Below are 27,530 nucleotides of genomic sequence, written 5' to 3' on the forward strand. Positions count from 1 at the left end.
TCAGCAGGTTGTTTTATACAATTAAATGAGAATATATGTAAAGTGCTTAATACTGTGCTAAAATAGCATGCACAAGCTATAAATGTTAGCTATTATAACTTCCATAACGAGTCCACTTTAACAACAGCCTCAGGGGCTCTACTTCTGTCATCCATTTGGGGAATGCCCCACTTCCATATTCAGACTCGAAGTAAACATTAAACACTGGAAGGATAAGTCACGTGTCATAAAGAGCTTCAATGAGGTTCATGTGCAATGGACTGTATTTCCCCCTCAACACACCACTTAACCCTTTAGAAAAACTCTTTCAGGAAAAGGGTACAATTAAAAAAAGCTTCTCCCCACCCACCCCCAACCACCACATGAGATCCTGTAAGTTCAACATGCAATTTGTCATACAAAACTAGAAAAGAAAGATCAGTGGTAAAAACGTTAAGGCTGCCTAAAGCTGAGACAATAGGCATAAAACATGGACAGCCACAAGCAAACCAGAACCTTCCCTGCAATCTAGGAATATAATCAACCATATGTGTTAAAGAAAACTAGTACATATTCTAATATTAAAAAGAAATACATGAAAGAACTTACTTTGCTCAAAAGTATATATTTATGGCTCCCTTAAACCCACACCTTAACCGTATGTGCAAGATGAACCATGGCAGTTTGGAGCTGTGAGAAATATTAGTGACAAAGTATACTTACCAACCCTCTAGTCACAATAAACTGTTGAAGTATTAATACCTTCCTTTGGTATTGGTAATGGATATATATTTAAAACTGCACTAAACTATCAAGAATAAGAAGGCGGCCACAAAAAAATTTAAATAGTATTTTTAAAGTTGCTTAGATTCAAATGGAATACTACCTATTTTTCAGATTACAAAATCCTGAATTAAAATTTGTACATTATGAATTTAAACATTAAGACACGTCCTTACATTTTTTCTGTATCTAAATACTTTCAAACAATCTGAGCAATTTCTACATGTACTCATCAATGTATTAAGAAGCTTAAACAGAAAGGGTTCCACCCTCTCCTAAAATCCCTTTGAATTAGTACAAATTTGGATTTAGACAAGAATTAAACAAACAACAACCAAGAATCCAGTGACTCAAAAAACCAAACCTATTAAGTAAAAGAAAAAGGAGCGAAAAGTTTGATAGTAACAATCTAATATATTTCTGTCCCTCTCTTCCATTATGGTGATGTACCTAAAAAGGAATTTATCTGAAAAGAAATCTGTAAAATACACAAATGCTGTTGTCAGGTCTAAGAAGCGCCAACCCACCTGCAGCTCCCTGGGGAGTTTCATCGGTCCGAGCAGCTGAAGAGTTGACCGTCTCCTGGTTGTTCTCAGGGTCTGCCATTTTCTCCTGTCGACGAGCTTCAGCTGCTCCTCTTTTGCCCAGGCCAGAGCCTCGCCGACTATAACAGAAAAATGCCATCATAAGCAGCACTACCAGTGACCAGGAACAAGGTCCAGACAGCACAAAGCTCCAATGCATGGAGCACAAAGCCAGTTTCTTCTTTTTACATAAAAATTGTTGCAGAAAATCACTATGTGTAACAACTGAGACTTTGTATATATAAAATTCTTCCAAGTTAAATCACATCACAATACAAGCTTTTGTTTTGCTACACGCTGTTGTCATCCTTACAGAGAGAAATCAGTTTTAAACACTTCCAACTAAATGGACAAGTGCCTCCTGCAGAGACAATTCATTTAAAATAGATCCCCATCTCCAAGGTGACAACGGATTGACAGATGTTCTGGATGATCCCTGACAACAGCAGGAAGGGGCTGGGGGATGAAGAGCAAAGCTCCCATTACCTAAGTTCCAGATTACTTCAATCATTAGAAAGATACCAATCCTAACAATGGACAATAACTCCTTTAAAGAACTAAAGATTCGCTATTAATAAAGATGACATTTGGAAAGACTTGTTTAGGAGTAAGGCACAGTATAAATTATGGAAGAATGATCACCCATTCCTCATGGGGCAAATTATGTTTTACTGGTGACATTTTTTCTATTCTAATAGAGAAATCAATACACAAATCAGGTAGAAATGAAGGAGTGGCCCAATCACAACCTGATCAGCCACTCCTCAAATCACTTTAGAAAATGCCCAAACGTCCTACAGAAGCAGCATCTTGGACCAGTGTGACCGCAGTGAAACCGGAATGCTGCCCAGTGACTCACAAGCAGGCAGAAGTGACTTGCAAGTGAAGGTTCTGAATTACCTGTCAGTGTTAGCAGTTTGTAGTTACAGTTTGTAAAAAATCAGCCCTAAATAGGACCTGTCTGTTTAGCCAATCTTTCCCTAACGGGGAAATACAGCCCATTCCCAAACCCAATTTTCCAAGTTACAAGTTGGTGGAACTCAAATTAATTCCCACCAACTATGTGGCATAGATTGCACTGAACACTTTGGTTGTTGCCCTCAAGAAGTGTTTGTCTAGTGAGAGACAAGGACACAGCTGTCCTGCACTGGGAAAGCACTACATTCAAGGAGAATTTCACCCAATTCAGACAAAGTTTGAGATAAAGTATCCTGGCCGGGAGGCTAGATGGCTTGAGTACCACATGCCAGGTTCACTGGGGGCTGCCACGTGCACTAACAGAAGCCTCAAGTGGAGAGAAGGGGCAGAGAAGACAGGAGAGGATGACTTTTTCACACTAGGTTACCTGACTCTGCAGACAACTTAAAATTAATTTTCAAGCACAGTGAATTCAATTTGTAACTCAGATTATAAACCCTGGGTAAACTGAACTTAAAATCTCGCCCAGACTAGGGCAAAAGCTTCTGCGATCATGCAAAAGCAATGCAGTAAGCCTCAATGCAAACTGGCTATTAGCGCTAAACAATTCAGAGAGAACTAGAAAATAAGTGGAAAATTAAGAGATTATAAGGTAAAGGTCCTTTTTTCAGGACTCACAGGCAAAAGATTGCGCTATTTCCTTATGTGTCCATGTCCCTTGACCCAAGAGCAGGCAAAGTAGACAGATGGCCTTTGAGAAAAACCAGCAGTGTTAAAACCTTTCTACTTTCCAAGCTAGAGAAAAGGCAAACTGAAATCATCTGCCCCCATCATTGGTTTCTGACACAGACATAGAAAAGAGGGGAAAGTCTGAGATGGTTGCAAATAATTAGCAGCTCCAAGACACCCGACCAACTAAACAGATTTGAAAAATCTCAGAAAATTTCAAGCAAAAGACTTTTGAAACTTTGAATTTCAAACAGGTAACAAAAGAATGTGAAATAATAAACTATCACATCAAAGGTAGCTGATTTTCTGAAAATGATATCAAAAACAGTACTGGGAGAACTGGGGGGGTGGGGGGAGGGGAATGTGGAGCCCCGCGTTGCTCCAGGATGCGTAGGTGCTGCAACGCCAAGTGACACCAAGCACACTTCTCCCCCTCTCCCACTAAACTCAGTAACTGGGGCCAATACTTTAAAAAACTAATTAGGCAATATGAAGCCATTGAAATGGGCATCCCTTTTGATCCATCAATCACACTACTGGGAAATTTACCTACCTTTAACAAATAACCCAAATCTGCATAAAGATGCTCATTAAGAGATTACCTTGGCAGAGCGAACTCTGAACCAAAAGCTCAACTATTAGCACTGAAGTAGAACAAAAGAAAAGCAGAGGAATAGAGAATAAAAGGTTTGTCAAAAGAAAGAACATGATTAAAACTTCACAAGATGTAAATAAATTTAAGTAAATTCACAGACAGACTGAATAAATTTCCTTACACTTCAAGGAAAATTTCAGTAATTTTTAGGACTTATCAAGATGTGGGTTTTGACAGAAGAAAGAACATGTCTGTGCAGCACAAGCTCCTCCCACCCCCATCATTACCTGGCACTAGCACAGGAGCCCGTGGTCTTTTGGCGTGTGCTCCGCCTCAAACTGGGGAGCTCAGCAGGTGGGGATTCACTGCGCTTCTTAGTAGATTTTCTTAAACCTACATATGTGAAATGCAAAAGTGAAATTTTTAAAAGAGAAGTTAAAATGAATTAAAAATTGCAAAATTCTTCGGGTCATCATCCTGGTCCAAAGTTGGGAGGCTCGTCCACGGCTGTGCTGGCCTCTGTTCGGTGGGCTTCTCGTCGGCCTTTCTTGGCACCTTCACGCAGGAAAATTCAGGTGCTGCCAGGCCTCCCAGCTCAGGTGCAATCTTCTCACTTTGGCCCAACCGTGACTCAAGTACGCCTCATGGCGAATGGCTTACACACTCTGTTCTACAAACCATCCCCTTTAAAAGTTCCTGTCATGTCTCTTCTCCTCCATGCCTCTTGTCCACTAAATAAAGTGAAGAGGTTTTAGGACTTAACTAAATTTCACCGAACACCTTATTACACTACTTTATACGCCCATCTCACCTAGCTTAAATAAAGCTCAGGAATAAGGTTGAGGGAACAAAATGCTTTCATTTCTATATAACCCCATCAGTAAGGAATAGACACTGAACCAAAGGTCAATCGGTGTGTCCAATTTACAGTATATGGTTAAGTTGGAGAAGTCAATAAAGCTATGTTGACATGTTATTCTGGAAGAAAAATAGTATTATTACTTTTGTAAGGATAACCGGTTCTGAAAAGGCAAGCAATTAAGCTAAGTTTATTACTATTTTATGAACACCAGGAAGGCATAAGTGCCCCCTGCACCCCATATGTGACCCTGCACAACCACATATGGGCAGCAAGCTCATGGAACCAAAGACCTCCAATAGTGACAGGTTTCCAAAGTCAACAAGCTTACTTCCATAAGAACTGTGACATCACTTTAAATAGACATGAACTCTTTCAGAGACCAGCCAAATATAACCACCAAATATAGCAATTCTCCAGATCATCCAGATCTTTTTTTCCTAAGAAGTTCTGATTTTTGACCATTTCACGCCTTAAAGTGTAAAGCTAATTCCCTGATATCCTATTTTATTTTGCACCCAGGTCACCTGAAAGACAAGTCATGCGGACAGATTATGGAGAGTGCCTTAATTATGTTCAGCGAATTAGTTTATCACTATTTTTCAACATTTAAAAAAAATTGAGAAATAATTTTTAAATGTCAGAAAATAATGAATCATACTTACCTGAAATGTTACCAAGCTAGAGATTTAAAACATACAATTTAGAAAGAGGGGAAAAATCCAAACATAGGTGCATGTTACATTAAAATACCCCCCAAAAACACGTAAGTATTTTCACTGTCGCTTAAGTGCTTTTATTGTCATGTAATATTACTTAGTTCATAAATACTAAGGTATCTTTACACATACCTCCACATAGTAATGGTCATATAAATGTTTACATCTCTTCAGTAATGGTCATATAATGTTTACATTCAAAATAAAATATTCAATTTAGTATTTTGTGGGATGGGGGAGGGAAAAATAGACTGTGTGTGACTACAATATTGCTGACTAGAGGTAGCAGGATACTTTTGATCAAACTTTTCTACACTTTCACTTAGTGAATTTCTGATTTCTAAATTGATAAAACGTACGTGAGGTTCAATGAGTGTGACAACTGTATACACTCATACTACTGTGACAACTGTATACACTCATACCACCACAATCAAGTCACAAAACATTTTCATCCCACTAAAATGTCCAGGCCCCTCGCAGTTAGCTAATCCCCTCTCCTCACACTTGAGGCCCCTGGCTACCAGTGATCTATCTGCTGGACATCACATGGCCCATAGTCTCCTCTGAATGGAATCAGGCATCTGGAGAGGAAGCCACATTGTTGCACAGCTCAGCGGTCCACTACGTTGGCTGCAGAATAGTTTGAATGGATGTGCCACAGTCTGTTTATCCATTCTTGGTGTTAAACTTTTAAGATCTGTACTAAACTACACAGAAAAACGGCACAGGAGAACTGAAGAGGACACAAAAATATTTGTAACTGATATCACAATCAAATCACAATGCAAAATGACTACTAAAATAACTGATTTAACTCCATCTAACCTGATAAATTGGGAGAAACAGTTCCAAACACATACCCTGAAAGATAATCCCTTGGAAAAGGAGCTGCTACATAGAGTGCTCTCCAACGGGAATGAGGTATGTTATTCTTAACTACCTAAAATTCAGGGTAAGAGGCAAAACCAGCGAATTAGTTTATCACTATCTCCTCTGAAACTGGAACAGAGGAACATGGCTCATGCAGTAAATAAAGGTGGGTAACTTAACAGCATTCTAAACAAATTAAGCCAAACTTTGGAGAACTCTCCTTTTATTTTGGTGAATTCTTTTTTGAAAATCCCAAAGGTTTTTAGTAGACATGCCAAACATTCTGGGAGAAAGTAAAGTTCACATTTAAGCAATTCAGTAAACCACCTATTTCCCAGCAAAAGGGAGTAACTTGACTTTCTTTCATCCACTTAGCAAACTGGCAAAGCTAGAACATGTTATTTACTTCACAATTTTAGACTGGCTATTAAGATTTTTGAAAGCATTTTCTGATATAGAGTTAAGAATTTCTATTTTTCAGATGCAAAAATATTAACTGATTTGTTTGAAGGTGGATAACTGTCCAATACAGTACGCTTATTTTGAAAGTGAACAGAATTTGCTACATCAATATACTTCTGGTGAAGGTGCTAAAATTTTGCCTTACTGGTTTGTTTCAAAATCTTTTTAACTCTCCATATATAAACTATTTTTGTAGAACTGAAATGTGTCTCCTTGCATTCTATTGGTCAAGTAAGGAATATTTCAATAAGAGAGGAAATATGGGTAAAGGTAAACAACCTGCTGAATGTACTGAAAACCTATTAAAACACATGTGCATGGACTGAACTCTCTCCTTCTCCTGTCCTGTCCTCTCCCAGGCCTATAATGAAGCAAAATTACATTTAAAGTTATTTTTATGCCATTCTGAGAGGCAACCAGAACATCACAAGTCAGATTATTTTTATTTCCTGAGGCTTTATGTAATTAAGTTGGGTAAAATGCAGACAAATTGCTTTTATCAAAGTTCTTGACTTTGCTATATTGGTTTAAGAATATATGTGCTTCCTCACAAATATGTTTGTATAATGTTTACTTCTTTGAATAAAGGTGAATGAAAATGGCAGTACTATTCTCTTAAAAGTCCTAAAGATTTGTTCTTCTACAATATAGGTCTTAGTGTTTTGATTTTTAACAAGTATTCCTAAGCAAAAAAAAGGCTTCACTTAAAAAAAAATTAGAGAGACCTTTTGCAATGTATGACTTGAAGTGTAAAATTGTTCTTATGCATCCAGTTATAAGCTTGTATTTTAAAAATATATAGCAATATATTAAAAGAATTAAGACTGAAGGTATTTGATTACTTTCTGGATCCTAACTAATGTAAAAATAGTTAAGATCTTCTCAGGTACTTTCTAATTATAACTTTTCTACTTGAAATTTGTGAAAATACTAATCATTACATTAGTGTGAAATGATTCCAATTTTGTCATTTTGCAGGAGAAATGAGCACTAGGTAAATTGATCTGCCTACTTCACTACTGGAATCACCAAAAGTAGAACATACATACATCTCAGGGAGTATGGCTTTCAACTCCAAGTTACTTTAAAAAATAGCAATAGACAAGTGGGCAGTACATATTCACTGTCATGCTTTTATTGAATTATGAATACTTAATCTGTTTTAAGTATGCTACTCTTTGATGTGATATACATATATCAAACCTACTGTAATCCTACAATGAAAAATACAGCGTCCCCTAAAGTATTATTAGTTTTGCAATAGTTAAAAATTTCTTATAAATTCTTTCTATTGCACAAGGAGTCAAAGTAAATAGGAATGTCAGCATATTGGACAAGGTTGTGTGAAAATCAAGCAGAGAGGAAGGGGAAATTGACCTAACATCTTACTCAGTGAATAATGACTCCATTCAAATACATGAAAGCTTTTGTTCTCCAACTTACATATTCATTTTCAAGAGACATTAAAAGATGACCAAGTAGACATCCACCGTGAAAGTTCAACGACTGTTTTCTGAGTACTCTGTCCCGGTCTTTTCCCGAGTTCCCCAGAGCACTAGCTCCCTCTTCGCGTAGTAGTACTGATGGAACTGTCCTCACAGCCTATTCAACCTGGCCAGTTTTCCAGCATTTCCAATCACAAGTCTACCATCACCATCCCTTCTCCTACACCACAGTGACGTCAAAGGTAGGCACACATGACCTGAGGGAATCAAGGGCTTCACTGATATATAAACGATGGGATAGTATGTGGAGGGGATGGGGGCTGAGAAAGTCCTAAGTCCCAAGGCTTGGGGCTGACAGGGCCACCATCTGAATTCCTGAATGCAGCAAAGTCTGAAGCTATTCTGTATCTTATCTTGGCTTTACCAGTCTCTGATTTGTGCTTTCCACTTAATTCTGATTGAAACTGTCCTGGACAACACCAAATCTTCTAGCTATGAGTCTTACTCTAGAGGAAGTGTCGACAAACTGCAGATTATAGGCCACATCTGATGACAGGCAGTTCGTTTTCATAGGACCCACTAGTAAAATCAATTTTTACATTTTTTTTAAGAATACGTGGCAAAGACTGTATATGACCAGTAAAGTCTAAAGTACTTACTATCTGGATACTAACAGAAAATGTCTGCTGACGTGGACTTCAAGGAGGAAGAGAAAAAAACACTACATGGACTTGTCAAAATTTTGAAAATCAATTAAAAATTTTGAGGTTCTCCAAAACAAAAAACAAAGCAAAACAAAATCCCTTTCTAAAGTTTTAAAAGGAAAAAAAATTCTGGCTTAACCAATTTCTTAGAAATAATGTTCTCAGTCCTAACTTTTCTGGAATATTAGGTATCCTGATTTTACTTAATGTTTTTGTCCTAGTTCTACAGACATCTCCAATTTAAAAATGGAGTAAACAAACTAATAAGAGTAAGTCACACAAACTAAGACCTTAAACAAGACTTAGCCTCTGGAAAAGGACTACGATTCATTTACATTTGTAAGTATCTAACTACAATTGATCTTTAAAACACAAATGCCCAATTTGTTTATGTTAAAGGTTACTACATTAAATATTCATTTAATTACAAGTCAGATCTATATCAAGCTTTTCCAGCATCACTCCTTTTTCTTTTCTAAAAGAAAAAAGCACAAAATACGCTGACTACTACCATGCATAAAGCGTTCAATTTGGAATCAAGTAAAGAGCTATTTTGTTAGTGGAAAAATTGGACCCAACTAAGAAATGAATGATGGCTATATTTTCATGTAGCAGCTCTTAATCTTTCAGCCAGCACAGAATTATGAGAACTTGGTATAATTTGATCATGTGTATACTTTCAAGTTTATAAATACTTATTATTTTGCTAAAATTCTCAAAAATGGAAAATAATCTATTCATGTAAAAAGGAATCACCGATATTTATTTTAAAATCACTCAGTAAGACATGTCATACAGATCATAGTGAGCTAAATCCCAAACAGATTTTTCTAAACCAAATTTTATTTCCAAATTGCACGGCAATTACATATACTGATTTAAGAATTAAAAACACCAGAAATATGCAGATATTCATCTAAGCATTATTATTTACGTAATGAGCAACTGGAAAGGGAGCAACTGTCCAATATGAATAAACAAACATCAGTATGGAAATATAAAGTGTAAGAGCACAGAGCCATTAAATGAAGGAGTGAACTAACTGGCACTTTTACAGTTAGTGGAACTGTAAAGTCACATATTTCCAGAGGCAGTTTCAAAATATACATCAATATTTTAAAGAAATACAACCAGTGACCTAACAAGGAAATAGTGATGTAAATTATGAAGCTACAGTCAATTAAAAAATTAAGAATAATGTAAATGCTCATTAGTTGGGAATGGGTTAAATCAATGTATGTTCACATAGTCATTTTAAATGATACAATTCATAGTCTTTTTGAAAGGAAAAAAGTGCCTGTTAAAGCCTACTTTTAACAGGCACTCAGAACACCTACTATTATGTAAAGCAAGCTCCTACTTTTGAAAAAAGTGAAAAACCAGAAGATAGAATACACATACATTCACTTCTGTTCTTTCAGGAAAGGCCATGACAATGGCATTAAAAGATTCTGGGGAGCCTCCCTGGTGGTGGTGCAGGTGGTTGAGCGCTGCACTGTGAAGCTGTCTGCAGCCTCTGCAGTGCCAGTTCGATTCCCGGCCAGAGAGATTCCCACATAGCGTGGCAGACCTCTCCTGTCTCTCCCGCTGCTCCCCTCAGCAGTGTACTTTGGTCCTTCTGCCTGTTCTGCTCCTTGCTCTGTCTCTGGTGAATCCTCGCACCCTCCCATGCATCTGGCCCGTACCCCAGTTCTTGTATAAGTAAATAAATCTTAAAAAAAAAAAAAAAAAAAAAAAGATTCTGGGGCATAAATCAGTAATGGGAGGAGCATAAGAGATAAATGAACTAGCAATTCAAAAAACTGGAAATAGAAAACTCAGGTGAACTATCAATTAGATTAACACTACAGAATGTCAAAGGTTCAAGAATGGACAGTACTGAGTACCTCTGAGAACACTTCAAAGTTAAAACTGAGGACTGTTGTTGACAGACTATTTACATGAAAAGTCAAATCCCTAGATTCCCCTCCTCCACTTGTACAGCTAGGTAACTGTCTCTCTCCTGACCCAGCAAAACCCACGAGAACACCGCTGCAAAAAGGTACACCATATCAAAACAAGCGAGGGAAGGGGGAGAGGGATCAAGTGTACACAGACATACTGAGCGACAGACGGCCTCTTCTCCCACTCAGCCCCCAGAACCCTGGCTGTCAGGCCTCCTTCACCTCCAGGCAGGACTCTGAAACAATCTTCCCTGTGGAATTTTACCAGCCAAAGAAAAAAGACCTAAAAATAATGACAGAAGAGGTTTCATAATACGTTGCCCAATCAGATCACTAGACAGTGAATACCAAAGCTCATCTAGGCTCAGAGATTACTAGATTTTTGGTTCCACCCCCAACCACCGCCCCAACTTGAATAACAAGAGATAATCAGAAATTACATGGATCTTAGGAAAGTTCCTAATATGAAAGTCAAAACCAAACTGCCATCCCCCCTCCCCCTCAAAACTGCACTACACAGAGGGAAACCGCAAGCAAAGAAAACCCATTATTAAGATCTATAATAAAGAAGGAAATGAGTGACCAACCATCCTGGTTTGTCTGGGATTATCCTAAAGACCAAAGGCATGAGTCTTGGGGAAAGTTCCAGACCCAGTGGAAACCAGGACTGCTAAACGAGCACACAGCAGCTAACTTCCAGGATTACATCTACAAGTCAGGAATCACAACTCCAGTAATGAAAGCTGGAAGATAATGTAAATTTCAAACCTCTGACCAAAAACAACTTCCAATTCAGAACTCTATACAAAACAGGTATCGCGTTGTATATTTCAAGACACTCAAAATCTGACAAAATCTCTTCAGGACTTTTTCTTAGAAAGTCAATGGAAGATATATTCCACTGAAAATGAAATAGTAACCAAGAAAGATGGTGTGAGATCTGGAAACAGGAAACTAAATACAAGTGAAGGCTGAAGAAAATCCCAAGGCTGAAAGCAGTGTGGCCAGGCACCGAGAGCAGCCGCTGGCAGACTCATTTCCTCAGGAAAATAACAGATGCATGTAGTAGACGACTGGAAAAGATTGAGACAGTAAATACAGAATTTGGAGTTGAGTGATAGGTTGACAGAAAAGGAAAACAACAAAATTAACTGTGTTCACAGAAGATGTAAAATTAAGGCAGGAGACGCCCTAGACCAGCGGAAAGACACCTGCACATCCCTACAAACACTGAGCGTGGGCCATGACTGGGAAAACGGGAAGTATGTACACTAGGCATTTACTTGGTGGGTGAAGAGGTGGGGTAAATCTTCCCTGGAGCACCCAATAGTGCTCAAACTGAAAAAATAAAACTCAACGAATAGACACATGAGCGCATAATTTAAAGACACTAAGATTTGCACAACAGCCGGCCATGGGGAAGAGCACTGGGCCAGAAGATTGCCGATTTCAAAATAAATCTCACAGAGCTTGACTTCAAACCGCACCTAACAGTTGATTAGTACAAATCACACACACAAGAAAGAGGTCATCCTCAGTGATGGAATTAAGTGATTTTTTTCTTTTTTACATGGCGGTATTTTCTGGGTTTCTTCTGTTATTTTTAACGACAAACATGTTAGAATCAGAAATGTCCAGAATCAAGGAATACAGAGACATGACTATGAAAGAGCAACTTTTGCTAACTTCAGAATGATGCAATCTGGTTAACTTTTTGTTCGGACCTGTATACAAAAATATACATAGCACGGTTGTTTAAAATCCACAATGTAAATAAAACAAAGCAAAGCCTTCCAACAAAGACGCCAGTGGCATTTGTTTCCATTTAATCTTAGGAATTATTTTGGGAATTTTTCAAAGTGGTTACCCATTGAACGATTTAAATTTTTAAAGGCTGTGAAATTACTTTTAATAACTGCCCTACAATACAGAAAACTCAACACTCAATCCTCTTCCCTTTATGCTGCTCACCCAACATGGCATGAAGCTACAAGAATCCCATTTTTTAAAACTCAGTAGGAATGACCCTGACAAGACCCAACAATGAACCAAGGGTCTCGACCTTAAAATTATTTTCTCCTGCTCAGTTCAATCTATTTCCTCCCTTCTATGCAAGAGGTACAAAGTGTCATGTCTGTGATAGAAAGAGCCCCAATCTAAGCAGAATCACCTTCCCAGAATTTGGCATCTGCCTGGCTCTTGGCTAGTTCTAAATAATGGTCATGGTCCGCATCTAAGTCAGCAGGAGAGTATGAAACTCAAGCTGGAAATAACTAACTACCGCTGCCTATGTTAATAATGTGCACATGATGTCCACTTCAAAAATGAAGAAACCAGATCTACAGATAGACACATCAGATTGGAAAGGTAATACCTTCAAATTTTATATAAATAAGCTCCATTATTACGCAGATTTTGACCACAAACTTGTATTTCTATGCCATCCATCACCTTCTGCTATTCAGACAGCATACCTACCTAGACACAGTCAAATTATTTCAAAATGAGCTTACTTCAAAAAGGCAGATTAGGAAAATGTTCTGAAGTGAAACTAATTATAAACATTAAGCATTATATTCGAATATAAAAACATTTTGAAAATCTTCTATCTTATTACATTGCCTCACTGGCTCCATTTATACCATATGAATTCATGTAAGAATGTTTGCTTAAACAACTAGCAAGAAAATTTCCTAATGCACATTGAAAAATGTCACATAGCTCTAGCTGGGGTGTTCTCAAGACCTCCACAATTGACACAAGGCGACCTTTGTCCCTGAGCTATTTTGATCAGCTGCAGCTGGCAAGCCACAAGGCCTCAGGAAGTCCATCACAAAAGTAACTGTTTTACAAGTTCTCCCGCCAGCCTATTTCCTCACCAGGAACTTTAACATTGCCAAAACAGCACTCTGGGAAGGGTCTTCATTTTAAGTGGCTTGACTAAATGTACATTTAAGTGGCCTGACCAATAGATATCATTTCCCAAAGTGGGTTCCATGGAACACTGCTGTCTTCCAGGGTAACAACGGGCAGTCAAAAAAAACCTGTAAAATACCAGCTTGAAATATTAGGTCTAGCAAAAGTCACTGCACTATTTCTCACAGCTTATCCTGATATCTCTGTGTAACGTTAATTGCTTATCTGTGTGTTTATAATGTTTATCCTGAATCTCTGCATAATATCTACCTAGGGTTTTCACAAAGTATGTAAGTACTGCTATTCCTTTATTTTTTTTTTAAAAAAAGGCTTTTACAATGAAGCTTTACCACCAATCATATTTTAGAATGAGTCTTTGCCCAAATAACAGGTTTACACTCATTCTTAAAGTTGAAGAAAATGAGTAAACAACCTAAATTTGTAATGCTTTGTATCTCAAGTAGTTAACTCCGTTTTTAGATAATTAACATTTTCTCCTCCCGAGATACACTGATGAGAAATCCACCTTGGGCTTGACTCTTGACCCTATCACTTCTTAGTTGTGTGGTCTTTGAACAGGACCCTGATCTTCAGTTTCCTTACCTGTAAGACAGGGATAATAGCACCTACCACACAGGGCTAATAAGGGGTAAATAAGATGACCCACATTAAGTATTTTTAAATGTTTGCTATTATTTTGAGTTAGAATGTTTTTCACCTATTAGAAAAGAAGCACATATGTAATGAATGATATGAACCCCTAGGTTCAAACAGTACTGATCCCTAAAAATTAATCAAAACCAGTAAAGGTTCAAGTAAAATTTTATCTCCTCTAGAGTCTTGAAATCTCTAAATAATCCAAATATGCTGTGACAATAAAAATAGAGAACAGGGGAGGAAGCCATAGCAAAGCAAGCAACAGCCACAGAATCACGCGCACTCCCATTTCAAATCCGAACTCTTGCATTTATGAAATATGTTACTGAGGCAAGTTATGGCACCTCCTTGAAATAAATTCCCTTAATAACTACTGCAAAGCACAATTTTTTGAAAGTTAAATATGACTGCACATGTAAAACATATAGCTCTTATTAGATGCTAAGGGAATGATGGTTTCCCTCTTCTAGTCCAACAGCTAGGCTATATTTAGAGCTTAAAACTAGGGCAGGGGCAGTGAAAATGGAAAAGTGATATTCAATGACCACAGAAACACACTTTGATTTTGTGAAAGGAAGAAAAATAAGTATGGACTGAGTTTTGAACTAATTCAGTTCATGACCACGTGCAGAGTGACTTTGCAGAATGTCTGGAATGGTTTGATTCTGGCACAGGGTTGGGGGTAGGTGGACAGCAGGAGGCTCAATGCTTCCTGGTTGAGAGCAGCCTCACAACCAATGAAACCCTGCTGATGAGTGTCTAGTAGGGGCAGATTTTCTTTTGAAGATCACAGAAACAGACCCTTAAGAAAGCAGGCCTCTGTGAAGAGTCAAGGACAGGACACTCAAGGATAATCTGCTCTGACCTGACCCTACACCCAAATATGATTTGAAGAAAATGAGTTCTTTGAGCGAAGCAGACTAGGAAGCAGAAAAGGGGACAATCTCACACAACCCCCTGCAGACTCAACCTGGCCCACAAGTTATGGAGATCATACATACATACTGTAGACACACACACACACACACACACACTCTCTCTTTCTCTCTCTCTCTCTCTCTCTCTCACTTCCACTTCACTTAAAAGCAGAGAGAGGAGGTATAAAAGATGACATAAATAACTCCAACTGTCAGGAAACTCTTGGCAGGACAAATGAATAGCTGGTCACCCCTTTTACCCTGGCATTTCTTTCTTTTTGACTTCAAGATAGAAATCTTAACATTTACCCAGTATCTGTAACTTCAAAATTAAAGGATTTTATGCAGTTTTTTTTAATATTTAAAATATCAAAGTTCTACAACCTAAAAGTTGTCAATTTACAACACCTACTATTTAGGTTAAGATTTTATTTAAGGGTGTATGGGGAGGAGAAGAGGGGTTAGTGTCAGAAAAAGGGGGTGGGAATTGTATGGGGAATATAACCAAAATGAAAATGCATACATTATGCAAAAATGAAAAATGATTTAAGAATTATATAAAATAATTTATTAAAAAATTTAAAAATTAAATAATAAAAACATTTTATTTAGGGGCCTCCCTGGTGGCACAATGAGTTAAGACACAATCTATGAGGCTGTCTGCTGGCCAGGGAGCAACCCACATGGCCCAGCAGACCTCTCCTGACTCACCCGCTGCTCCCCTCAGCAGTGTACTTCGGTCAATCTGCCTGTTCTGTTCCACACTCTGTCTCTGGTGAATCCTCTCACCCCACCCCTCTGGACTGTACCCCAGTTCTGTGTATGCATAAATAAATAAATCTTTAAAAAAAAAAAGATTTTATTTAGTGGGCCTCCCCGGTGGCGCAGCGGGTTGAGTGCCGCGCTGTGAAGCTATCCGCAGCTTCTGTGGTGCGGGTTCGATTCCCGGCCAGCCAGGGAGATTCCCACATGGCGTGGCAGACCCCTCCTGTTGCGCCCACTGCTCCCCTCAGCAGTGTCTTTGGTCCGTCTGCCTGTTTTGCTCCCCGCTCTGTCTCCAGCGAATTCTCTCACCCTCCTGCGCCTCTGACCTGTACCCCAGTTCTTGTAGAAATAAAATCTTAAAAAAAAAAAAAAAGATTTTATTTAGTGCCTACTAGTATTTCGGTCAAATTTTAGCTAATACTGAATAAACTGAAAGTAGTTGTAGATCACAGGGTTTAACTAAACAAAACTGTTAACTCTCATTCAATATTAGATTGGACTGATTCAATATTAGCTAAGCTTTGACAAAGATACTAGCAGATACTACATAAATCTTCTATTGCCCTTGGAAAATTCTATCAAAATGTCAACAAGAAATTTTCTATAAAGGCCCAAAAGGGAAAGAAATGGTCAAAACAAGCTTCCTTATCAAATACTACAAAAGTTAAATGCTTAAAATTTTGCAGATAAGTGTTTATTATGGTCTTTTTAGAATCTCAAAGTGGCAAAAAAAAAGAAACACTTCAGCATTGCAGCACATAATTGAACAGGGTCATCACCAGTTCTCCTAAGACGAACACTGAGCTTCCCAGAGACGTCTTAGAAAAAAGACCTGGAGAAAAGTGCAAGATACCTTTCTCCCGCTCAACTGCTTTCTTTGCCTGAATGTATTATTCCCACAGGTTCATTCTTTCTACTCCACTGTCAACTTCAAGAGCTTCAACATACTTTCCCATTTATCTGGGACTCAGAGCTCAGTGTATGCAACCTAAGAAGTCGTCACTTTTAGAGTAAGTTCCTTAAAAAACATAGATAACATGTGAATAAAGTCCATTTATTCTAGTAACAGCTCTGTTGTTTCCACTGAATCAAGAATATATGACACCCAAAAAAAAGAACACTTGATATCTGACCAAAGTCAATAGCAGCTCATGACCTGAATAATTCTGTTATCTGGTAAAGAAGAAAATCCAAAATGATGTCCTGCTTGGATATTAGAAAGTAAGTCAAGCAGCAAATGTTGCTAGCGTAAAGACACACACTAAGAAATAACTATTTAATGATGACAAAAAGGCAGATTCTTTATCTGTCTCCATGAAACCAATTGTGGTATCAAGTGTATACTATTATGTACAGATAGAGGTACAATAAAACCTAAGACTGAGCCAGACTGAAAAGGAAAATGAACAAAACTCTGACTACCTTGAAAACAATCACTTCTGATATTCCGAGAGAATTTTTCTTTAATTGTTGAAAAAAATCTGTAAACTTACTTGCTAATTTGGCCTGTAATCCAGAAGGTCCAGGTTTTGATGTCTCTGACTTAGAAGACCCTGGAAGAGACAGTTTTGTTTTAGGAAGGCTAACTTTAGGGCTGAAACGAGCAGCCCAATCAAATTTCGAGGAGCCACCAGTTTTACTCTGTTCCTTTTCCCTGCTGCTTCTTCTGGGGCTGGGACTGGATGCTGAACGGGAACGCCTGGCTTTGTTCTGGTCTTTTCCTTGTTTCACCCTGGCACCTGGTGGGACAGTAGAGGAGGCCGAGGCGACAGCAGAAGACGAAGAGGAAGTAGAGGCAGCAGAAGAAGAATCAGTGATGGTGCTACACCCAGCTTTGGCTGAGGCGGCTGATTTTGAAGCCAGCTTGGTGGGTTTTGCAGATCTCTCTTCGGCACCAGTTGATTCAGGCACAGAACCACTCTTTATACAAGAACTCTCTGTCCTCTTTCTTTTCTGACTCCGTGAACTACCAGTGGCCCCACTCTTTCTGGTGTGAGCCTTGCTCGTTGATGGCGATTGTGTAGATTTCAGTTGTTGCTCCTGGTCTAAATGTCTCTTCTTTGACTTACTATGTGGCTTGTTCGTTTCTGAGGGAGATTCAGTATGCTGAAGTGCTTTTGGTTTTTTAGCAGAGCTAGGAGAATTGGTCCTGTCGTAATCTGGACTAGCACTGCGCTTCACTCCTCGAGAATTGTCTTTCTTAGGCACCTGCCCCGGTTTTTGCCTTTCTGAAGTATTGGCTCTGTCTGGATCCTCTGGTTGTGGAACTATGACAGCAGATGATGAACTGCAGCTTCTAAGAGGTCAGATAAGAAGAGAGTTAGTAGCAGCCTACCATTGTTAAGCCTGTGCCTAATACTCACTGATTTCTCAAATCTGTGGAAATAAGTGCTCAAGAAAAAAAAGCACAAGTTTGCCTGGTAAGCACAGTACTCAGTAGACCTAACTTGTCAAACAGTTCAAAACTGCAAAAGCACTTTTAAAAAAGAAAAAATAGCAGGTGTGACTTTAGATGGTAAACTATTTCAAAGATCAGGGTAATTCTTTAACCCAAAGACTACTGACACTAAACACTCTGAAATCACAAGAGTTAAGTTTATAAGAAAAACAATGCTTAGTAACTCAGAATCAGTTGAAAATAGAATACTGATGACTCCATTCACAAACACAAGTGCTTTTTGTCAAAGCTTAAAATAATTACCGCATACACTTTCAAAATGAAGGTTAGACATTTTCATATTGTAGTATCATCAAGTCTTCAGAATTACATTCCTTTCCAAAGCCTCTTATCAATTAGATGTCTAGATATCATTGGCCTATGGATCTGACAATAAAAAAGCTAGGGAAAAAATGGTAAAATGGCTGTTGCAGATGATGCCACCAATGGTTTATTAGGCAAAAGAGGAACCTCACAGATCTTTATACAAGGAAAAAAAAATATTGTCTAGGCTATGTTACATTGACATCACTGCAAAGGTAATAAAGTATCAATAGTAATAGTTACACTTAGAATAATGAAAACACGTACATTAACATTTTGGAATAACCCAGTAAGTTTCAATATTATGCAATGATTCAAATGTAAATAATTGTGCCTTGAAAATGTATAAGCAATGTGAAGATTTACCTTTTAGAAAGGTGTCCCCTTGACAGTTCAGAAGTAGTATTAGACTGTACTTTGGGTGCCTTAGAATTAGATTTTCTACTCTCAGGAGGGCTATATCCCTTATGTTTTGCCTGCCCTAAATGTGACCTGTCAGCAGAAAATCAAAACAGAAATCTATCAGGAAAAAGAAATACAAACACAATGCTGAAAGTGAAATAATTTTTCATTAACAAAAAAAAAAGCTTTCCAATTCTTCATTATTAACTGTACCCCTTTCCCAAATATTTCTACAATTATTATTCTTTCAAATAATCTGGCAAAAGAAATTCCCTCTTAGAATCAATATTCCCAATACCCAAGAGTTAAGGTTTTTTAAATTACCACAGCAACACTGCATTAGCAACATTATAATTACAATAAGCAATGATAGATTTTTAGCAATTTTACTGTAGATATTCAAATAAATTTTTGCAAGGACCAAACAGAGACTTTAGCTCGACAGACTACCTTTAACAGACAATGCGATGACCTTAAAAGGGCATATTGTGATCCCTACAATGAAACTCATTAGTACATTGTAACTCAGGTTAGTAAAGTGTAGCGGCAAATGAAATCAATTCTCAAACTGATTTTAGCCAAAAAAAAAAAAAAAAAAAAATCATTAGAAGAACTAAATAATAAATAAACTTACGGGAAATCAATAAAGTAATATTTGCTATACCTTTAAAACAATAATCAATGGAAACTAGGCCAAAAACCCAATCCTAGAGGAAGACACAAAAGAATTTACCAAAAATATTCCAAATACATTCAAATCACTCCATCAGGGATACGTGAGGGGGCTATAATTATAATAAATCAAATCTTTATGCCAACATTGTTCTAAGAGCAAGGTTGAGGAGCATGAAGAAACTCTATTCAGTAGACTTTAAAAAAAAAAAACATTTGGCAATGGCTACACAAAATTTACTTAGGCAGTAAAAAGCAAGCAAGCTCAACATATACCTAGAAAATCTGGTTGGTTTTATACAGGTAAGGTATCAATGTAACAGAAGCACTTTACCTAATTCACAGGCAGTATCCATTCTTCGCATAAATAACATAAAAGAGCATATTCTAATAACAACAAAGTTTCATTAATAACAAAGTCGTTTACTTTGTTCCAATGTTTACTCCAAACACCATCTCTGAGGAAATTAGTTACAGACCTCACAGGTCAATTCTAATTGAAGCTGTTAAATATGTAATTCTAACTCAAGGAGGCCATATAATATAAAGTTCCACTATCCCTTCAACAAGATGATCTGAAGTTTCTTGGTTCAATATCTCTAATTTTTCTTCTATTTTCCCAAAAGAATGTAATACTTTGAAAGAAGAAATCAACTTCTCAATGAAAGCATTTCTTGGATGCAAAATAAACTGCATTTTTAAGTTTCTATGACAGAACAGTGTTTTCCAGAACAGAAAATGACTTCACTCTAGGTTAGTCTTTCAAGTGTCTTAATCTTCAGTTAAGTAATAAAGACAGAAACAGACATATGAAGGTTTCATTATTTTCTCCATGTTTTTATACACTGTAATTTAGTTTTTATATTTCCGAGTCTTCCACTGCACACTAAAAGTTTGTTTTAACCCATAAATTAGAAAGATTTCATTACTAGGAATTACTTCTGTTCTATTTTTAGTAACAAATCTGAGCTTTTTTTTTTTTTTTTTTAAATAAGATAGGAGATTGAGGGTTCAATTCCCAGCCGGCCAGGGAGATACCCACATGGCACGGCAGACCTCTCCTGTCTCGCCTGCTGCTCCCATCAGCAGTGCTTTCGGTCCGTCTGCCTGCTCTGCTCCCAGCTGTCTCTGGTGTATCCTCTCACCCTCCGGCCCCTCTGGTCTATACCACAGCTCTTGTATAAACAAATAAATCTTAAAAAAAAAATTACAAAAAAAGAAAAAAGAAATGAGACTGAGTGAATTTTCCTATCATTCTATAGATATATATTATTTATTTATTTATTTATTTATTTATAGAGGCATGTTCTATTTATTTATTTGTTTGTTTGTTTATACATGCACTGGTACAGTCAGAAGCACGGGAGGGTGAGAGAATTCACCAGAGCCAGAGCGGGGAGCAGAGCAGGCAGAAGGACCGAAGTGCACTGCTGAGGGGAGCAGAGGGCAGCAGGAGAGGTCTGCGCGCCAAGTGGGACCCTCCTCCAGTGGCCGGGGAGCAGCCGGGGATCGAACCATTGCCTCAGAGGCCGCGGGCAGCTTCGCAACCCAGCACTCAATCGCTGCGCCATTGGGGAGGCCCTCTATAGATATATTTTAAGAAGGAAAATATATTTTGTTTTCAGGATATAAAGTTTAATGTCCATTTATTAATGTCATTCAGGTTCTCTACATTCTTATTTTCATTTGTTATAATTTTCTAATTTAATCACAATTTCTGTTCCATTTCATTACAAAACTAAAAATATTCCTTGCTGTATGTCCTTGATGACCATTTTAAAATAATATTGAAGAAAAATTTTATCAAAGCTAGATAACTTTATGGTGTTCAGGTTAAATATTCAACTGTCAATCATTAAAAAGTCATAATATAACCTAGTATGTCTCAAAAAATGAAAATTAAAAATTCGTTCTCTTTTTTAATTCATTCTCTTTGCCAACAGAATTTGGCCAAGACCAACCTAGCACTAACTCCACTGGAGAGAGAGCCGTCCTCCACTTCTGAACCCAAATAAATTGTTCTCCGGTCTTAAAAACACAAGGCATTTTATATCCACTCAAATCTGCTCCCACATTTTTCACATCTTTACTGACAATTTCAATGAAGAATTTAGCAGGTGAACTGTCAATTATCAGTACCCAAAAAAGTAAACAACATCCTATCATCTTAGAAACTGAGGCTCATAGAGCTGGCTTAAAATGCTCACCCTGTACTTTCTAAATGTGACATTCAGTTAATTTTAGTGGGTGATCTTGCACCCACTGAGGACTGGTTAAAAATATATTTTAAAGTATGAAATACTGATCATTACTTTCCTTCTGTCTGTTGAGCAAGCACAGTCTTGGCATATTTTCTGTAAAGTATGCTTTCATCTCCAGTGGCAGTAGTGTTTGGTGTGACAAAAACAGGCATAAATTACACAAATAGACAGGCAAGGTGCTGTTCTAATCAAATTTTTTATTAAAAAAAAAAAAAGGCAGTAGGCTGAATTTGGTTCATGGATAGTAACTTTTCCAACCCTTGGTTTAATACAAGAGAATTAGGCGACTAGATGGTCCACAAAGTAACAACACAGGGCCTCTCCAAGTGGGGTTCTATTTTTTTTTTTAATGACCATTTACAAGTCAGTAATATTCAGAATTCTTCAAATTAAATCTCCATAAAATAATAATGCCTGACATGGAATCATGAACTAGGAATGTCACAGTACTCAGAGCTAAATAAGCCTTGATGCTATGCTTCCTTGCAGCTCATTTCACCAACTCCCTCATTTATCCAACCTTAATGCCCAACATTTTTATTTAAAAGCATAATCTCTTGTGACCCAGTAAAAATTACATACACTATAAATCAAATTTACAAAAATAACGAGTAACACTCTTGGTAAACTCTTATGGAGCACCAGGGTGAGCCCACTTGGTAAATTATAGACTAAGGATGGGGGTGTGTAGGTGTGGGTTTGTATTCAGAAGTTTCGACGTCATTCTATGGGTGTTCCAGAAAAAAAAAATCTCATGTTCTGCAAAGTCAGCCACTAAAATTAACTGGGCAAATGGTGAAAATAAGTGTGGGTACAGAGAATTCAAGCCTTATGAGTCCTAACCAAAAAAAAAAAAAAAAAAAAAAAAAAAAATCAATTTTAATTAAAGATTAAAGGTCCACTAATACTTGCACCAATAATTATAGTGGGTTCACTCTGCAGTCTTATTTTTGTACTTTCTCCTTTGAGGATAACCTTTTAAAGATATTTTGTTTTAAGAGGAATTACAACAAAGCTAAAATTACAATTCCAGGGAAGACTCCTTTTTGTCTTTTCTTTCTTGTATATAAAGGATAAAATGGTTTGAGTTTCCTGAGCGTTTAACACAGTGCAAAATGTGGTGGTTCTGGAAGCCAGTGAACTAGCAATTTCTTGTACTGAATGATTTCTTGAAATGATCTCTGCAAGATTTTCAGGTTTTTCCTAAGATCTTCATAGTTACCAAGTCCTTCTCTAACTGAAAGGCCTATCCCTATTTCAGTTCGTGTATTAATACTAAAATTCTCTATGAACCAACACTACTACTTCCACATTATACTGGCATCATTTCCCAAATGTATGTGGCAATTCACAATAAAGAAATCCAAGTGCCAACAGAACAGATAATAATCAACTCTAGGTTTATGTGCTTTCAGGATTAACTAGAAAGCAGGATTCCAATCGTAGTAACTGTCCATTCTAGATGCTTTAATTTTTACTCTTATTTAGTGAAATCCTTCATAGTCCCAACAATTAAAAAGCCAAACTTTGCATCAAAGAACATTCTTGTCTTAATGTTAAGCAAAATAATGGAAATGGCTAGTTATAACTAGCTAAAATGCTTATACTACAGGTTCTTAAATTTTGTTTGGACTTAATATCTACGCAAGACATACTTGCAACTCTTGTTGCCATGTATCTGTTACCAAATATAAATGATTCACAGCTTAATTAATGCCCAAATTTGTTTGTGTGTATGGCTACACACACATTTTTGTTTTTAAGTATTTACACAACTGTAAGACTATAGTTCCAATTTTTTGTTTATAATGCCATAAAATGCATGCCTTAAGTCATTGATTTTCAGTAACCAAAGTGGAAGGGACTTACACTGCTTCATACAAAACCTCACTAATATTCTTTGTAAAAATGTACTGTTTCTCTACTTTAGTTACAAAGCAGAGGTTAATAGTAGACTATGTGATGGCAAATTGCTAGCCCAAATAATTCTGTGTAATTCAGAACAAAGAACTCCTTACTTAGCTTATAAATCAGTTTTTAAACATTAGTGGCTCTTCCCTAGGGAACATTATGGAAACATACTGGGAAACGAGGGTGCCATTAGCATTTAACAACCTAAATATGAAATCCTACAACTATCGAGGGACTACAGGTTGAAGGTGTCATGTATTACAGAGAACAGTCAGACAACAAAAAATTGCCCCATTTATTTCAAATCGTCTTGGTAATACATGAAGACCTCACTGAAAAATTTGAAATATGGCATGGGAATCAACAAAAGATTTTGGTTTTGCAACTTTACCAATAGTCACTCATCATTTTAAAAAAGTCTACAATGAAAATGCTGCTTTAAAATGGCATTCAAGTCTGCTGCAGCGATCACACTCAGGGAATTCAAATATGCATGCAACCATCTAAACACACTGTCACCCCATGGCCATATACCCAGGCATATACCTATCAAGGTTTTACTTTTACCTTTGTAAAATGTTTGTACATTACATTGGTGCTTTTAAATTGTGGGTATTTTATATATCTTTTAATTTATTTCAAGATACTAAAGGGACATCATAGTAAAAAACTGTACATTATAGACATACATTACAGAGTATGAGCAGCAGATCTGCTAGCACTGAAAACCATTATTTCATTTCAACAAATTCGTTAGCTTAGCCCACTTAAAAAGGTGCGAGTCTCAACAGGGTGAACACACATTCCAGTCCCTGTCCTCAGGAGTCAGAATCTCACAAAACAAAGCGATCTATCAGGTGCTGTGTCAAGTTCCTAACAAAAAGGTATTACAGGCTCTCCAGATCACAGGCATTTAAACCAAACTCTGAAGGATAAGAAGCTGTGGAAGAAGAGCATTCCAATTGAAAGCAGAGCAGAGGCAGGAAATTTTGAAACTTTCACTGGGTCTGATAAATGATAATGAATTTCCATGAACACAGAGATTCATTAGGACACGAGGTTGAAAGCACGGGCTAGAGCCTGCATTGTCTTTCAGAAGGATCTAGACTGTGTCCTTAGTAATAGTTTGTAGTAAGGCGATGACAAGGTTAGAAGCAATGGGCCAAAAGCAAAACTCTCCTATGTACAACAATCTGGGCACACTGACAATGGTGAATAAACTACAACACTTATATTACTGAGGAAAGAAAAAAGCAGAGGGATTGAATGTAGTCAAAACCACGGGAAAAGATGGTGCCCCCAAATAAAGTAGCTGGGTGGAAAGAGTAAACACTAAGATAAGTAAACACATACTAGTGATGAGTGGTAGGTTAGTGAGGGCAACAGCAAGTATTTCACGAACTACACTGGCTTTTATTAATCACTGGTTAAAACCTTATTAAGATGACCCCAGAATGTTTTCCAAGATGTGGTTATGTAGTATATTAATTCATTAACTACATTATCCAAATTAATCCCCCAGGGACACCCATGGCGGGTCTACCTTCATTTTAAAGATGTGAAAAAGGATGAGATTGGCCCAAATTACACTCCCACTCCCCCCTACTTCCCAAAGCCGAGGAAGGTGAGGCCGAGTTCAGGTGTCTGATCCCCTAAATCTGAAACCCTGCAGCTACATCTAAGGGCTCAATAGTCAAAATAAAGGCCTGCATCTTCAGTTACTCAAGTTTTCCTACGCATGCTGGGATTTCTGCCCGGGTGTATGTAGGTCAAAGTAAATGGCTAAGGCTTTGGAGACAGTATATGAGAAAATGGAAGAAAATACCACCATTTCCTTTTACCCTCCTGCTTTCTGTATTAGGGAAAAAACAGCCTTCCATATGTGATGCTAAAACTTGCTGTTCAATTACAGAAGAAGCATTTGGATATATTCATTTTTTTAGTTACGCTGATTCTTAGAAAGGCATTCTGAGACTGGGAGAGCACTTATGTGGTGTGGAAAACCAGTTTCCCTCAGAGGGATAGAAAAATCAGAGGGACAGAAAAATCTCCATACATACACTCTTAGGGGTATGAAATAATGTAAGGCAACTGATATCATGTAAGTTTCCAACATACTTATGATATGACTTTTGGACAGAACTTCCTATCTGACGATTAACACAGGAAATAGATACTGTAAAGAAAATTATAAAGCATCTAAGACATGACTCCACAGGTCAAAGATTTCATATTCTGATGCTCCTCAGACCAAGGCCATCATGGCACCACTGAACACAAAACCATGAATCTTGGGACAGGCTAGCCTTCTCAGCATTACCAAAGCAGCACTGAAAGTGGAGTGAGTACACATGGGTAGGTCCTGCAGCTGCAACCCACAGTGTGCACTCAGAGCAGTTAAGATCCACCATGACTGAGCACCATTACTGACAGGAGCAAGTTGCAAGTTACCCGCCAACTCTAGTATAAATGGTTTAAAAGTAGCTTCAATTTCACTGTAAGAAACAATGAAGTCATTTTCATATCACACACAGTCTCACCTTAAAAGACTAGAAGCTTCCATTTCCAGCTGACTAAGAAGGCAGGATAAAGAGACTAAAGGATGCACACACAATTATTAAAAAGACACTCACGCTGGTTCAGTAGTAGAGCGAAGAGAACACACAGGCCCCAGGCTAGTTAGCACTGGGTAGAATTTAGGAAAACAACTGATCTGCTGTTTATATGTAAGTGAGAATAGAAAATGATTTTTAAATAGTCTGTGGTAGCTATAATATGCTGTTTACAAATACTGTTTTTCCTCTTTCCAAACACAGGCCAGGATGGTACTTGCCAAATCAGTTATACGTACCATGCAGTCACATAACTCATTCTGGTCAAGGGACTTGTGAGGGGAAATGAACCACTCCTGGGATTCTTGGGCCACGTGGAGAGAAAGAGGGCAGCTCCCCAGATCCTCCTGCCCAGCAAGGGGTCCGAAAGACCTGACTGTGCAGGCAGGGAACAAAACCAGCTACTGACCCAGGATGGACACGTTTTCTAGCGGTGAGAGTGTCATTGTGTCTGCATTACTGGTATTTAGGCACTGACGGTGCAGCATGATCTCGCCACCTCATTTTAACCAGGCCCTATTTCCACTCTTTCTTCACTCCAACAATCTTTCCATGACTATTTCCGTAAAAGGAAGTCACAATTCCATGCCTAAAAATGCCAAGAAAATAGTTTCCTTATTTCTACCCCACACTAATATTTGTGGAACACCAACTTACAAAGTAGTAAGTGACACAGAAAAGTTAGAAATAAAATCCACACTCTGGAAATAACTAACGATTCCAGGTGTCAAGTAGACACATACAGTTGACATGTACTCTCTGCTTTGCACCTGCTTCCTCAGCATTCAGAACCCAGATTCATGAGGACGTTGCTGGAATGTTCCTCACCTGACTAATCACCCTTGTGCCCGTTCCCCATACACAGTTGGAATGGTTTGTGACAAAGGCTACTCTACTCTCATTTTTGTGACTACCACCTAGCACCCTGCTCAAGAGCATAGTGTCCTACAAATGGTTGAAAACAATCTTATACTGAGTTTGTATTACAAGGGAATTAAGGCAAGACTCTTAACTCTGAAGCCAAAAGAGGCTTTATAAAATAACACACGCATATCCCAGAATC

At 37.8% G+C, this 27,530-nt stretch overlaps 1 protein-coding gene across 12 annotated transcripts in view; it reads right to left on the bottom strand.

Moving 5' to 3' along the window:
• Positions 1-27,530, bottom strand: part of TRIP12 (thyroid hormone receptor interactor 12) — a gene marked incomplete at both ends in the record, with an annotated part of 95,664 nt that overhangs the window by 61,370 nt on the left and 6,764 nt on the right. For 6 of the 12 annotated variants that reach the window (XM_084238741.1, XM_084238739.1, XM_084238737.1 and 3 more), the window contains 4 exons: positions 1,290-1,426; positions 3,876-3,981; positions 17,342-18,144; positions 18,976-19,101. In XM_084238741.1, the coding sequence (XP_084094867.1) occupies positions 1,290-1,426; positions 3,876-3,981; positions 17,342-18,144; positions 18,976-19,101 (1,172 nt within the window). The remainder of the gene's footprint in view (positions 1-1,289; positions 1,427-3,875; positions 3,982-17,341; positions 18,145-18,975; positions 19,102-27,530) is intronic. The other 6 variants (XM_084238735.1, XM_084238734.1, XM_084238744.1 and 3 more) reach the window with 3 other exon arrangements.

Source organism: Talpa europaea (assembly GCF_964194135.1).
Source record: "Talpa europaea genome assembly, chromosome: 1".
Lineage (NCBI taxonomy): Eukaryota > Metazoa > Chordata > Mammalia > Eulipotyphla > Talpidae > Talpa > Talpa europaea.